The 16,106-nt window shown below is 38.5% G+C and overlaps 1 protein-coding gene across 6 annotated transcripts in view; it reads right to left on the bottom strand.

The window, feature by feature from the left end:
- RHBDD1 (rhomboid domain containing 1) overlaps window positions 1-16,106 on the bottom strand; it is a 55,930-nt gene that overhangs the window by 34,778 nt on the left and 5,046 nt on the right. For all 6 annotated transcript variants that reach the window (XR_004842148.1, XM_035895303.1, XM_035895305.1 and 3 more), the window contains 2 exons: window positions 11,044-11,562; window positions 7,634-7,766 (listed from right to left, as the gene is read on the bottom strand). Coding sequence is in view for 5 of the 6 variants with exons in the window: in XM_035895303.1 (XP_035751196.1) it covers window positions 7,634-7,766; window positions 11,044-11,476 (566 nt within the window). In the remaining variant the exon portion in view is untranslated. The remainder of the gene's footprint in view (window positions 1-7,633; window positions 7,767-11,043; window positions 11,563-16,106) is intronic.

Genomic DNA, 16,106 nt, shown 5'->3' with positions numbered 1-16,106 from the left:
TCCAGCTCTGGAGCCCTCAGCACAAGAAGGACATGGAAGTGTTGGAGCGGGTCCAGAGGAGGGCCACAAAAATGATCCGGGGGCTGGAGCACCTCTCCTATGAGGACAGGCTGAGGGAGTTGGGCTTGTTCAGTCTGGAGAAGAGAAGGCTGCGGGGAGACCTGATTGCGGCCTTTCAATACCTAAAGGGGGCCTATAGGAAAGATGGGGAAAATCTTTTTAGTAGGGCCAGCTGTGACAGGACAAGGGGAAATGGTTTTAAACTAAACCAGGGTAGGTTTAGACTAGACATAAGGAAGAAGTTCTTTCCAATGAGGGTGGTGAAACACTGGAACAGGTTGCCCAGAGAGGTAGTGGAGGCCCCATCCCTGGAAGCATTCAAGGCCAGGTTGGGCGGGGCTGTGAGCAACCTGATCTAGTTAGCAGTGTCCCTGCTCACTGCAGGGGGGTTGGATGAGATGACCTCTAGGGGTCCCTTCCAACCCAAAACATTCTATGATTCTAAGGTACCAGAAGCAGAAAACAGACTTGTCAAGAAAAATCATGTCACATCAAAATTCCCCCTTTGACAGGGCATATAGCCTCACAGAAAGGGAGAAGTAGTAGATGTCACAGACGCTGTAAGAATGCAGCACTGTCTCACAGCATTTGTCATAAAGAAGTCTTAAAAACCTTAAACTCTAGAACTACACCAAGCATTTCCCTAAGTGCTTGGTAAGCCTGACTTAATACTTACCAGTGATTCATTATCAGACTTAGGATACGAATCAAGTGGATTTCTGCAAGAGTCTATTTCAAACGCTATTTAAAAATGACAAGCTAAGAGAAGCCGTAAGGGTCACTGGCGTTGGCATTACAATTTAAAGCAACCTTGACAAAATGAAGTAGCGGTTTGGAGAAAGCAGGGTGCAATTCAATAAAGACAAATATGGAGTTCTGAACATACCAGAGAAATCATCAACTATACAACCAGTCTAACAGTGACTGGCTAGTAGGACAGCTTCAGGATAGAACCTGGGACATACAGTGAATTATACAATAAAGCACAGATCAACCTGTCACACCACTATAGAAAAGACAAGTATTTTCCTGGAAATATGTAACCAAGAGCACTATCTGGAAGTAAAATGAAGTAGCCTTCCACTCTACTCAGCAGTGGTCTCAGCTGGAGAACTTAGCCTACTTTTTGCATACTTCACAAAAAGAGCAACAAAAAAACAAAGAGCCCACAAAACAACATCTGAGGAAAGACTGAAGCAATCACAATCACTTCAGTCTACTGAAGAATTCTCTCACAGATACGATAATCTTAAAATATGGAAAAGATTGTCACAAATAGCAATGAATACACTCGCCACATTCTCTGTCCATAGGGTAAGGAGTAACGGGCGTAAGTCATAGCAAGAGATTTAAAATCACTTAAGTAGTAGCACAGGCTGCCTGGAGAAACTGGGGGGGGTCTCCATCCAGGCCGAGGCCTCCCAGATCCTGCAGGGCCCATTCTCACCCATGTTTGCCTCCGCTTTGCAAGGGAAAATGAGAGGGCTACTAAGACCCTGCAAAGAGCAATCAGAGTTTATTATAGTGATGATCTTTAAAAATGCATTAGACTAAATATTGATAACTACAAATTTTATATACACACAGATGCTTGTATACAAACTTTCAGAAGTTTGTCTTTCTGAAGTTAACCCACCAAGCATTTGTTCTGAGATCAGATTCACTCAGATCCTCTATCTTATTTTATAAAAAAGTAGACTGGAACTATTCAATTTAAGTAAATTACATGCAATTAATGTTCTTTTATCCGCATGCCTTAGTCCAAAGTGGATACTCCTATTTCCAGTGAACTTAAACATATTTTAACAACTAATCCTGAATAACACTTCAGTGTCACTCTTCTTGACATTTTATTACATTTTTCAGTGAATTTTAATTTTCAGTAGATTGCCTTTTTTAAAAAATTTGCATAATGGATTTCTTGCCTATGAGGCTGTCTGAGTTCTGCAGACATTAAAGTTAATGGCAAAACTGCAACTGTCTTCACAAGGCAGGATTATATGCAAAAATTTAGAACTAAATGCTATGGATTTTGGCTGAAAAGAAATTAATGAACAGTTTACAAAAAGCACAAAGTTGTGTGAAGAAGTCTTGTCCAAGCACATATTGCCAATGCTCCTTTCACCTGTATTATAAATTCCACTCTTCTTTCTTGTCTAATCCAGAGACTTGATGTTACTCCTATTTTCTGCTTTTTACATACAGTATAAAATCTTGAATATAATTAAAAACTCTTACAATAGCAGCAATACAGCAACCTCCATTATCAACTAATTCCCAAATAGGCTTTTTACACTATTGTCCTGGTTTCAGCTGGGATGGAGTTAATTTTCCTCCTAGTAGCTGGCATAGTGCTGTAGTTTGGATTTAGCACGAGAATACCATTGATAACACCCTGATGGTTTAGTTGTTGCTGAGCAGTGCTTACACTGGTCAAGGACCTTTTTTCCCCCCCCCAGCTTCCCCTGCTTGGCCAGGTGCACAAGAAGCTGGGAGGGGCACAGCTGGGACAGCTGACCCCAACTGGCCCAAGGGCTATTCCAGACCATATGATGTCATGCTCAGTATAGAAACTGGGGGGAGTTGGCCAGGGGGGCAGCGATCACTGCTCAGGGATGGGATGGCCATCAGTCAGCAGGTAGCAAGCAATTGCCTTGTGCATCACTTGCTTTGTGTAGTCTGGATAATCTATTATTATTACTCTTTTTCTCTGCTGTTTTATTAAACTGTCTTTATGCCAACCCATAGGTTTTACCTTTTTTTTTTCCGATTCTCTCCCTGATCCCACTGAGCAGAGGGGAGTGAGTAAGTGGCTGTGTGATGTTCAGCTGCCTGCCACGCTAAACCACAGCAACTATTCATAAGAATAGCAATGTCTTGACTGGAATGTGTATTTTACTAGGTAAAAACTGACTGTTATTTTTCAGTTAACTAATGAAGAAATATTCTCCTGATTGCAACATGATAAACTACTGCCTTTTTTCCTGCTGGTTAATAAAGAAAAATAGATTGTTTTTTCTCACAGAACAATTTTCAGTTTCTATAATACAAGCTAAACTTTGAATGGGAATAAAAACAGGGTTCTTGACTTTTAAAATTGCATGTTTTTTCTCTAAATGTCAATGAGCTTTGTCAATATTAACTAATGTTCTCCCTGGTACAAAGAAATTCTTTAAACTTTTTGTTTAAAAATGTAGATATCCCCAGGGATCCTATTTACCTCAACCATTCACTTCATGTTAATGATAATTATGCAATATGTCTAAATACTGTTTCCTGAAGACATTTGCCATCAAGCTGATGTGAACATTACTTCAGAAAAATCTTCTAAATAGAATTAATGATACTTTTTCATTTGGCTGTGTAATTTCCATGAAGACTGGTATCACTAGAGGGAAAGCCATTTGGACTGCATTCAGTTTTCATGTATGAGAGATTCTGACCCAGTGTTTACAAGCCTCTCACTGTTATGTTTTCACATTAAAATTGTTCCAGTATCCTTACAATGAGTTCAGATAAATTCCTCACTATTGGTGAATTTATCCTGAATTGTTTCAATTCTGTGGCACCAGTCACCTGACTCAACAAATGAAAACCGAGCAAGAAAGTCTACAACCATCACTTAACTTCCGTAACTTCTTCCTAACAGCAAACCCCAGCGCCTGGGTAGGCATTATTATTTATGCATGCAATTCTACCACAGGACAAAGCCACTTAGCAACAAAAGCATGTCTTTATCTTAAACCCTTGCTGCAGTCTTGTGAAAATATCTTATTTCCATGCATCTCCTATTCCAAGGCTAGGCTCAGAAGCATACATTTACTGAACAAGCAAACAAAGGAATAATATCAAAGTGATGTACTACAAGAATCTAGACCAACTTCACTGCTGAAAAGCAATTTCCTAGACCACAGTAATCAAATCCATGTATTTATACACAGTTTACTTCCAAATTAACACAAGCAGAGTCACCTGCACATAACAATTTAAACACTTTGATACAAAATTTAATCTCCCTTAGAAAGAAGGCCATTTAGTCAATTTACCAGTGCTAAACAACCTACCTGCATGCAAATTAAACCAAATTAAATGGTTTCATAAGTAAAAGTTAACTTGTTTCACACAGCCCCTTACAGGAAAACACTGTTGCTTCTTTAAATGGAAATGGGAAACTTGTTAGCAATTTTGTAACACGTTGGGAAAACAGCATAGAAAAGTAAAAGCTAAGTTTGACAGAAGAATGAAAGGCTGTAAAATGGTTCTTATCACATAATGCCATTCCTGTCAAACCTGGGGTGTTTTTGGTTGATTGGTTGTTCTTAGCCTGTTGTCCCTGAGGGGCAAGGTCTCATTAATAAACAGTTCAACAGTAAATCTGACTGATAACCAGTGATAACTCAGTTATATCCCTAAGCATTAAACAAGTCGGATATTAAAAAAGCAGATCAAATAGGAAAATAGATATACACAAAAAAATCTCATAAGGTTAAGTTTATTACAGCTATGCAAAATATTTGTATTTATACCAGATGCTGTACCAAGGTTGAAACTGAGAAGGGTAGAAGGCAAAATAATCAAAATTTAAGACCAGATTTGTCAAAATAATGTTCTTCTATTTTCAAATATATATAAATTGGTTTTTGTGGGTTTTGGGTGGTTCTCTTTTTTAATGAGAAGCTCAATATTCCTATTACATTTACCTGTTTTGACCGGCCTTGAGATTTTGTTTTTCTGTGGATCCTTGAACCCAGGTGAAATGAAGTAACAACTAATTGACATTGCTGATTCATTATACAACCGTAGAACACTTTCAATCATCAGCTATGAATGCTTATGATAGATGTGCATCTCTATTACCAAATACAGATCTGTTGCTGTGCTCTTGTTCTTGTGTGAGATAGTTCTCAGTTTGCAAAGTCTTCTCTTTTTTTAAGATTAAGAACTCTAATAAGCATCTTAAGTCGCCAAAAAAAGAAAAAAGTCCACAGACCTGGCTTAAATCAACACTTGTAGTTTATTTAGAAAAAGTTATGAAGAGAAACTTGGAAATAAACTTAAGGCTAGAAGTAATCTAGAAAATAGAAAAAAATCAATTAAAAATTATTATACACCATGGATTGCATCATCCACAGATCTGGAAAACTTTATTAGACAACTGAAAGTCAGTAACTATGAAACCTACCAAAACACAGGTCAAAAGGAGGCCTAGAGAAATGCCTAAGTTAGTTTTCAGAGATGCAGTGAGCTACAGAAACATTAGTCATCTCTCAGATTCTCTGAACTCCTTAATAGCAAGTCTCACTATTTCTGAAAAACTGCAAAAAGAGCAATTCTGGACAGTCACAATATCAAACCTCAACATTTCTGAACACCGAGAAACAGCATCTCTACTCTTCCCCACTCCTAGCTTTCCACGCTCTCATTATTTTTTATCCTTTGTTACCCATAATGTTCTGAAAAAGAAGTTTGAAAAAAACTAACGTCCAGCTTCCAACCCCAAAACATCTTTGTCAATCTGATAAATATTTGAGTTAGTTCAGAAACAACCTGAAAGATAAGCTTTTCCTTTAATAGTATCAGTAAAGCACCTCCATGCAAAAGGGAAAGATGAATTAAGGTGCCACATGTCCAATTCTGGAAGAGGCATAGAGATTAAACATAAGAGAACTTTTCACATACCTGTTCTTCCATCAAAGAATTAATCCCAAGGACTGCTACAAGAAGCCTACATCTCAGTATCCTCACTTTATGGAAGATCAAGATTAGAAGGATATTATGTGTCTCTTTAAATTTCCCCATAACAAAAACATTCATGAGAAAGAAAAGAATTAACAGATGCCAGTAAAACTCTAAATCCTCTCCTAGCACACAAAGCAAAGCTTTCAATAGCCCCAATGTTACTTTTGAATCCTTCATTAGTTATGGATTCTCAGGTGATCCTGACACATCATTCTACTAATGCAGGTCCAAATTTATTGCATATCATTCTGACTGGACAGAGTTTTGCCCCAATTACTGACCTCATCTATTCAAAACTAAATTACGCAACTTGATCTACAAAGGGACACCATTTAATCAGACACTTGAAGTATTTCAACATGCCCTGAGCACACAGATGAGCGTGTAAGAGCAACACTGAGAACTAAAATTGTTATGGTTCATTTCAAGGCAGTTGGCAGTTACTAATTGAACATGTTGTGTTCTGGGACATGAATTTCTGGAGATTACTACTTGTTTTCTATGGCCCCCATTATCATTTAAGTGCTGTGAAATTGTCCTAACTATCAAGATTGCATGTAACAATGTAGAGGTTCTTTAGACCAGGCAGCAATCTAAGCTTCCATAAAGTTATGAAAAGGTTTTTGACATTATCTGTGGACCTTCTATACACTTTCTACCCCAAATAAATTTCTGCAGTAATGCAACTGAAAAACAGCAGCACCCAACCACAAAATTCATGTTTTCCCTCTACCAGATATAGCATGATATGCTCATGGTTTTACTTCAGACATAACATTCTTTCATTATTCTTTAATAATAAAATAAATAGTAGTATTAAACATATCACCAAATAAAAACTATGTTCAGCTAACACAACAGTTAGTATTTTTCAGAAGAATTTTTTAATGCACTGAAAACTTTGGTTTTATACTTGTGGTAATGCCTTGCAAGTGATCTCTCAGCTCACACTTAAAATAGCATTTGGAACAGAGCACTGTGCAGTTCTTCTGTCTTTTAACCTAGGATTCCTTGCTGCAGTCAATCAGGCAGTAAACCATAAAGCAATAAAACCAGCGTTTAACATAAGTAATACCTGAATTCTCATTCTGGTCTGGGAAACATTCTATCAGCTATATCATAGTATCTGACAAGGAGTATTGCTCCCCTCTTTTTTTTTTTTTTTTTTTTACATCTTTCTGAAAAGTAGGAAATTGCATAGAAATTGTGGTTTGGTAGTTTGTAAGTTTGGTGTCTGTACTTTGCATATATTATCTGGTATGATTGACAGTTATAAAATATTAGGCAAGAAAATTACTGATTGGCAACCAGAACTCCAGAAATCAACTGCCAAAGAGGAGAAAGGCACTATTGTCACAGAGGTAGGGGGGCAGATGAACTGTGCTGGCAGAACTGAGCACACAGGAAAATCAAGGGAAACGATCAGCAAGACTGCAGGACAGTGAAACTCCATAAAATTTTTGGAATACTGGATGATAGCTTTATCACAAATTACAGGAGTGACTGTAGTACATTACTTTGATTGATTAGTTTGATTACTTTGCTGAAAATGCATGCCCCTTTTCCTTGTCCACCAACTTCTGTTATCTTCCCTCAAATATTTAGTAATACCTTCTCGGGACACAATTTCAGGCTGGGTTGTTTTGTTTTTTTTTTAATGTGCTCAAAATAGAGGGTGTTAAGTAAAAAAGCAGACTGTAGCCTCAACACTGAATTGTAGCCCCAACACTCCATGTGGATACCAGTTAACACTATACATACTTTCAATACGTTTCAAACTACTTCAGATAACCCAAATCTCTTCTCCTAACTTTGTAATATTCAATGCACTTACCCTGGGGAGATTAAATGAATAGCCACCAGCTCCACCCAACAAGCATATTTACTGGGTATCTGCAATCCAAGGACACTGCTGACTCTTCCTGGATTGTAATGGTTGTTAAGAACTTTCAAAGCAAACAAGACTCCTGTAAACAAGAAGAAATCACATAAAGAGAAAAGTAATTGTGCCCAAATAATAAAGAAATGTGAACAACTCGACTACTGTAACTGGAGCACCATGCAGTTTCACAGCACCATGAAGCACACTGTTGCATGCCAGAACAACAGTTCTAAGCTGTTTTTTCAGTGACACTTTTCAGTGAATTAAAAATAAAAAAGGATAAAAAATTATATATCTCTATAATAGCCAATTCCAAGTTGCTTTTTAATATGCACCATAGCTACTCAGGTATTCAAAACAATACAAACATAATTTTAAAATGGGAGTTCTAGTTGAAATAAATGACAAATTATTGAACTCAAAAAACATTCCTTGAGAAAAGCCATGACTGAAAACAAGACAAATGCATGTGAAGCTCAACAGTAGGCTCAAATTCTGAATTAATGGAAAATCATCTTACATATACTCCAGAATCACTTGTGTCTGAAAAAAAAGTAGATAAGTCACCTTTAATCACAATAAATAATCATTCAATTCTAATTGACTGCAACTGTTTTATCATGCAAGCAATAGTCAATACGACAGAATGAATTCACATAATTTATTGGAACTTCCAAAATGTTTTTGAAAAAGTTCCTCTCAAGAGAAAGTGCACGCAGTTGTTTGAAAAAAAAATCTGAAAACTAGACAAGGAAAAGATTTGACATGGAAAAGATAGCAGAGTAGAACATCAATACAGATATATTAAATAAAAACATGAAATATGTTTCCGCCCCCTTCTAATGCCATAGATAACGTAATAGCCAAATTCCTTAATCTATCCAGTGATGTAAATATTCTTATTCTAGAATCAAATATAAACAGGAATATGTGTATGCACATACACACATACTCACACTATATGCTGCTGATAAAACTAGACGACTTCAGAAGCTATAAATTTACTAAAGGTGAGAATTATTCAATAGCAGCAGCGTAGCTTAGGAGTCATCTCCATCCAATCCACCCTTGGCTTACCAGAACCCTGCCTATACAGCTTCAATTTTTATTACTTTTTTTTTTTTTTTTAAAGAGTAAGTGCCCATTGGAACGGCCTGAGCTGGTGCATTATCAGGTTCCACCCAGCGGTCAAGGGGCAGGTCTGTTTCACCCATTTAAAATGAAATAATTAAAAAAAAAATCCAGGCATCCTAAAACTCTTGAAACCTGGTACAGTGAATAGGTCATAAATATGCATATAGATTGGCTCTTAAAGAGTTATTATAAGGAAAATTCTCATATTTTCTTCAACAGCTGTTCCATATACATGCCACTTGCCCCAACTGAAATCACCTATGCTAAACATCATGTTGACAATGTTGAAGGTTTAGAAAGATCAACTATGGATACTAACTCTGGCAGAGCTGCTTTAATCTGCTGCCCAAATAATCATCAAATGCACATGCACATAGGCTGCAATCCCACATTTCCAAGCTTGGAATACTCAAAAGATCTTGTAGAAGGTAAGTCACATCAGAACAGGTTGCAATATTCTATGCTGGATCTGAACTATCTATCTTGCAGAACATGTAAATTAAAATCCAATTAGGTAATACGTAAAAGCACAAATGGTTTAGTAGATTAGAGGCTTAGTTGCACTCTCTTTTTAGTTCACTAAAAAATCCAAAATACATGTTCCAGCCAATATTGTATTATGGCTGACACGAGTCTCTTGTAAGGAATGAAATGGGGACCCCACCTGGCCCATCACCACCGCTTGTCCTGCCTGCCAGCACCACCACTGTTCAGCAACTTGGTCCCTTTTGCTGTAAAGCACGCGAAGCCATAAACCTGCACCACCTGGATAACTGTATCACTTAATCTAAATTCCCTTCTATTGGTTTGAGGAAAGGAACACGTAAGCTGCTATCCGGGTAAGTGAGAAGCAGGTGACTAATCTGGTGAAAAAAGCTTACAGTGAAATCTCAACACTATCCAATTATATGGTAGTAGTACACTCCCAGTTATATAGTATAAAGAAGTTTCATGATAAATTCTTGAAATATTCACCCTTCTCGTTCCTAGTAAGAACTGGTTAGATCCTAAGCTGTTTTAAGGTATGGACCAATAGGAACATACAGGAAAAGCCTCACACGGATGGTGCATTATGTAAGTGAATAGCTAGAACAGATACTTCTTCACAACTTATAGGTCTCAACTTCTCATCCTACAGTCTAGGATGATACAAGGAAAGAGGTTCAAAAAGGAGTATGGTGGCAGCACCTCCCAGTTGTTCACAGAGAATAATATTACAGAGCACACCTCCCCCACGAATCACCCAGCAATAGTTGGGAGTACTGTATGAGAGCTAACCCTAGAAAGTCCAGCTGAGACTGGACTGAGTGCACATATTTCAGTCATTTTACTACTAATAATAAACATCCGGTAGGGTTCTGCAGTCACTGTTAGGGAACAGCAGGAGAGAGATGCTCTGCAAAGGAAGGGTATCCAAAAGGAACAGGGAGGCAGGCAGGCAGCAACTTCCCCAGTAGGGGCCCAGTCCCATAGCCCTTGAGCAAAGTGCACAGGGCAGGCTGGTGATGGTAGAGGGGGGTTGGCCAGGAGCCCAGATCACCAGGTATGTCTTTGTGACAAAGCAGGGCCAAAGAAAGTCAAGAAGTGAAATCAGGGCCCGGGTCAGAGAAGCACAAGGCCAGCCACAGATGCAATGTAGCTCAGGCAGGGACGACACAGAGGGCTTGAGCTTAAAAGCAGCTACTGAGCAATGAAGGGGAAAAGTCCCCCAGTAAGGCTTCTTTCAGCCATCTCACACACCTCTCATCACTAGTCTGAGGTGGGTTGCAGCTACCCCATATCAGAGCTGTCCTTGAACACAGGCAGCCAAACCCCTCAGGGTTGCACTCAGGGCCCCTACAGCCACCATAAGGGCCAATATTAGAACTTGTTTGGTTACCAAAGGGTGGGTGACTAGAGAAGATACAAAGCTCCAAGCAAGCAACTACCAGGATGTTCCAACTAGTACCGATTTGAGTGCCACACGGAACCTCCAGAGGTGTTGAAGCACCTTTCTCAGAGGTTGAAAAGGAGGGCTGGCCTTCTAATGCTAGGTCCCAATGACAGTGTGGGTACAGCATGTACCTGAAGTACATGCTTTAAATTTAAAAATAGGATAATTATTGACATAAGCACATACATGCACATGGATGTACACCTATCCATTTTCTGCATTCAACAAATATTGCTATATAGTATCCATAAATATTAATTTTACATATGTATATCAGACCAACTATGTGCCTTACCTGAAAAACCTACAGCACAATTCATTTCATATGAAGGATCATCCAGAATTTTCACAAGCATGAATTCCAGCACCATATAAACAACTCCAACCAGCACTGAAAATACTGCAATTATGTATGCAAACCATATGCTCTTAAGCTTTTTTTCCAGCATTATCCCCTTCCAAAGCATGGAAATCATGTTATAGTACAAATGCCAGTCATCTGCATGGTGGACAGGAGAAAGCAGTAAACGCTGCCAGTTCTTCCTGTAGAAACCTTCCTTCACACTGATACACACTTCAGGAAGTGCCCTCACAGGATTCAGAAAGAGAAAAATATTCAGTGCAAGCACCCCAAGGGTAACAGAAGGAATGTTCTGGAGTCCAACTTGAGAAATTTGATAAAGCAGCAAAAGCAGTCCAGCATTGACTCTTCCCTGCCTTCGTTGCATTATTACTTCTTATTCAAAGAAATGTGAAGATTATTCTGATTTCTGGTCTTTTGTTCAAATTCAAAACCATGCAAGTTTTGGAAATTCTGAAAGAAAAAAAAGATAACTGTTATTATACACATACAAGGGTGTTTTCAAGCTCTTCACTTCTTTTTTAACACAGCAAATTCTTCAGGCTTATCAGCTGATACCTCTTTTAAATCAGAACAAAAATTCAAACAAGAAAAAAAAAATATGACAATTTTTACACTGGTTTAAGACACAAATAAAAGGGATTTACACAGATAATCCAGACAAGCATTGTGGGGGAAAAAAGATTCTGCAGCCTCTCTTTCATGTCCCTGGACAGGCTTTACTTCATCTATAAAATTCCTGGGTGTTCTAGACACATGCGCATTAATATCTTGATTCACTAACAACTATTAAAATTTTAGGAAGGAAACCAGTTAATTCTTTTCTAGAGTCTCGGTTTTCAGGCTTCCCATCTTTGCTACACACAATTTTTTCATTAACATTTTTCCAACTTTTACAAATATTCAGTACAAGCTAAGAATGAAAATTAAGTTACAATTTCAACAGAGACACAGCTAAGCACTCCTAAATGTAAGCTTTGAAAATTGTTATTGCTTTCCTAGTGACTGGAATTCAAAGTTTAGTTTAAAAGCATGCGACAGAGAAAAAAAAAACCTGTAGGAAGAAAGCATATACAAGAACCGCACAGAATATTTCCAGACAGAGCAAAATATTAATCTCTCCCCTATTTATGCTAGATAAAATGGAGGATAAAAAAGGGCTACGAAGTTCTAGATCTAGCTAAAAATAGTAACCCTATGACTGAAACTGAGAAAGGGCACCGAGCTAACCTGTGCAAGCCTATAAAGAGAGGGGGAAGGAAGCTGCATTGGAGAATACAGCACAAGGTGACGGGGAGATTCTAGAGAGTGGAGCCACCTGCAGAAGTCAGGAAAAGACTGAATTTCAAGTAGCTCCTGAGGGCTACTTCAGCTTGGCCAGTACTATTTTTAGTTCTCAAAACTCTTCAAGGTGGCACAACAGGAGTGTGGCCACTCTTCTCCACCTCTAAGATGCCAGTTCTTTGCTGAACTAAGGAAGACACCCAATACATTATTTCACACATAAGTATCAACTATGCAAAGCCACGAAAACACTCTTCAAAACTTCACCATCAGGTTTCAAAACTTCCTGCAATATCTACACAAATACAAAATTCTCATCTCACCATCCCATTCACCTCCATTTCCATTATATTTAAAATAGTTAGCATAAGTTGCTAATACGCTCACTTTTTATTCAGTTTAAATTCCTGCCCGATTCATCACAGCAAATGCTTTCTCTGTAAACATTTTTATTAGACAAACAAGCAACAATCTAATTCTTCTGGAGGACAGCAGAGGAAAAAAACCTGACACCTTTATAAGGAGAAAAGGACAACAGCTCAAGATGCAAAGTTTAACATTCCACACTATGCCTATTAGGATTTACTAAATTGCACATTTCTACAGACCATTGGTACACTTGCAAACACTTCACTGAACATTTTTCTTTAGGTACTCTGAGTATCATTAATAATTTGATCAGGTTGCACTGCACAAAGTAAGTGAACACACTGAAAAGAAGGAAATCACCTCTGAATGATGTTACCCTATAACAGCAAAAGGAACTATGAAACCTGCACAGGTTTGAAAATCAAAGATGATCACCTAGGGGCCAGCCTACCTCCTCTACTTATATCTAAGTGAGAGGAGCACATGCTTCCATGCTAGTTCACACACATAATTAATTAACGCCACTTCTTATGGTTAAGTTATTCTAGTCTCTGGATTTCTCTTTAAATTGCATTTATGCTTATTATAGCACTTTAACAGAAGAAAAAAAGCCCTAGTAGCATCCTCAAAACAACTGTAGTAGATCAGAATGCAAGTACATGTATTTGCTACCTCAAAAGGAAATTCACAGCATTTTTTTTCTCATGGTCTCATCTCACAAGATGCTACACAACATCTAAGTCTTGCCCAAAACAGAGCGGAAACAGCAGAAACATACTTTATGCCAGGCCTCTTGAACATACAACTAACTACATCAGTGCCTTTAAAAAACAGTTTCTAATCATCACAATTTAAATACAGAGACCACAGCTATAGTCCCTACAATGTTCAAATGAGCTAAGACCTCTTTGAGTGTAACTTGATTGTCACAGATGATAATTAACATTGTCAGCCTTTGACTTTCTAATGTCAATGTTACAAAAAAAGTACTTAGATAATCAAAAGTTTAAGCAACGTCATTTTCTTTTTCCATACCACATGCTCTGATACCAGGTATACCAACATCCCCAAACTGTTCTTATATGCATCTGCCCAATCCTCTGACTTTTCTCGTACCACTGACACAGCTACATTTTTTTCCCACCACAAAACAGTTGACATAAAAACTCTTAGAATTTAAAAGTCAACATAATTTAAACGAAAGTTATGTGGAAACCCCAAAATCTTTGCCATACCATGTTGTTCAAATTGCCAAATACTACAGTCATACTTTTAAAGTTCCCCCCTGCCCCTTGATACTCTTTAATTACCAATTTAAATACTTTTAATATACACACACCTAGGAAAAGAACCCCTCATACAGCACTTATCTGTACAACAATCATGTAACATGACTGGGATTACAGTAGGGCTATGTATTATAAATCATTCCCATTACTGGTAGCAATCAAAAATGCCAGCCAAGACAGATTATATGTTTGATTATGAAGGAAAAAGATACAAGAAAACAGTAATTATTTGAGAGCCTTCAGGAATGCAACTCACTTAAAATATATAGAGCATTCAACTGTTTGAACATTCTTCCTCAGCCTCTACTCTGTTTATTAAAAGTTTAATGAGGCTTGAAACAATGAAGCACTTATTCCTTTTTCTTTTTTGAAAACATGCCACCCACTTCAAAATGTACAAATTTCCAGGACAGACTTGAAATGGACATTTGTCTTGCATCTAGTCTGCCACGTGTCTGCATTTTTGTCACCTACTCAAGATAAATGTCTGAACTAAACATTCTTGGAATTTGTTTGTTTGTTTTGTACTAACCAAGTGCAAAGCATTTAAACTTTTATTTTTACTGTGACAAGCCTCCTTGCTCACTTGGCAACCATAAAATATTATGACTTCATTTTACTGAAAAATCATGTAATAAAGTAAATATTTTAGTAAATACCAGTTAAAATGAAATGTTATACTGTCTTTTCCTATAGTTGTAATTTGAAGTAAGAGAAAAACAATCTCCCCGTACCCTTGCTCCCCCAAAAATGGACAGAATTACCCCAAAATTTTGATTTATGTTTATGTGAAGCAAAATCCAGCCCATTGCCCTTCTCCTTAAAAATAAATAACTAAATAAATCACACTGTGACATAAGCCTAGATTTTTATGAATAGACAGAGACATAAAACATCTTATTCTCACAGAGGGTGAATACAGCTGTGATCTACAGATTTTGCCATTATCTGCATGGCCTTTAGATCTGTCACCAACCTTCTCTCTAGAACTGCTTTGCAAAAATGATTTCTATTGGAGGTACCTCAGCATTGTATAACTCTCTACTGACAGAAAAAAATCCCAGGGTTACTCTTTCAGTTCAGATCAGGAGCATGATTTTGGAATAAATTTCTCCATTGCCCCCAGTGACTTCACTGTGGTTCACATCGTGGAGTGGCCTGAGTATGCATGAACTAGTCTCTTTTCAGATGAAACTAAACCAGGAGATGTGTTCCAGGAAAGAACCCAGTGGATGCCAGAAAAAATTGGGCATTCAGCCTACACGTCCAGATTAGAGCTAGACCAACATAAAAAACACTTGAAACATGTAAAGGGTGAATACCAGACCCTGGGCATAGAATCATAGAATAGAATCATAGAATGTTTAGGGTTGGAAGGGACCACTAGTGGTCATCTAGTCCAACCCCCCTGCAGTGAGCAGGGACACTGCTAACTAGATCAGGTTGCTCAGAGCCCCATCCAACCTGGCCTTGAATGTTCCCAGGGATGGGGCCTCCACTACCTCTCTGGGCAACCTGTTCCAGTGTTTTACCACCCTCATTGTAAAAAATTTCTTCCTTACCTCTAGCCTGAACCTACCCTGTTCTAGTTTAAAACCATTTCCCCTTGTCCTAACACAGCTGGCCCTACTAAAAAGACGTTCCCCATCTTTCCTATAGGCCCCCTTTAGGTACTGGAAGGCCACAATCAGGTCTCCCCGTAGCCTCCTTTTCTCCAGACTGAACAAGCCCAACTCTCTCAGCCTGTCCTCATAGGAGAGGTGCTCCAGCCCTCGGATCATTTTTGTAGCCCTCCTCTGGACCCGTTCCAACAGTTCCATGTCCTTCTTGTGCTGAGGGCTCCAGAGCTGGACGCAGTACTCCAGGTGAGGTCTCACCAGAGCTGAGTAGAGGGGCAGAATCACCTCCCTCGACCTGGTGGCCACACTCCTCCTGATGCAGCCCAGAGTACAGTTGGCCTTCTGGGCTGCCAGCGCACATTGCCGGCTCATGTCTAGCTTTTCATCCATCAGTACTCCCAAGTCCCTCTCAGCAGGGCTGCTCTCGATCCTTTCT

This window comes from Egretta garzetta, unplaced genomic scaffold (genome assembly GCF_000687185.1).
Source record: "Egretta garzetta isolate BGI_Z169 unplaced genomic scaffold, ASM68718v1 scaffold425, whole genome shotgun sequence".
In the NCBI taxonomy this organism is placed as follows: Eukaryota; Metazoa; Chordata; class Aves; order Pelecaniformes; family Ardeidae; genus Egretta; species Egretta garzetta.
Note: the sequence above shows the minus strand (reverse complement) of the source record. Positions and strands in the feature narration are given on the sequence as shown.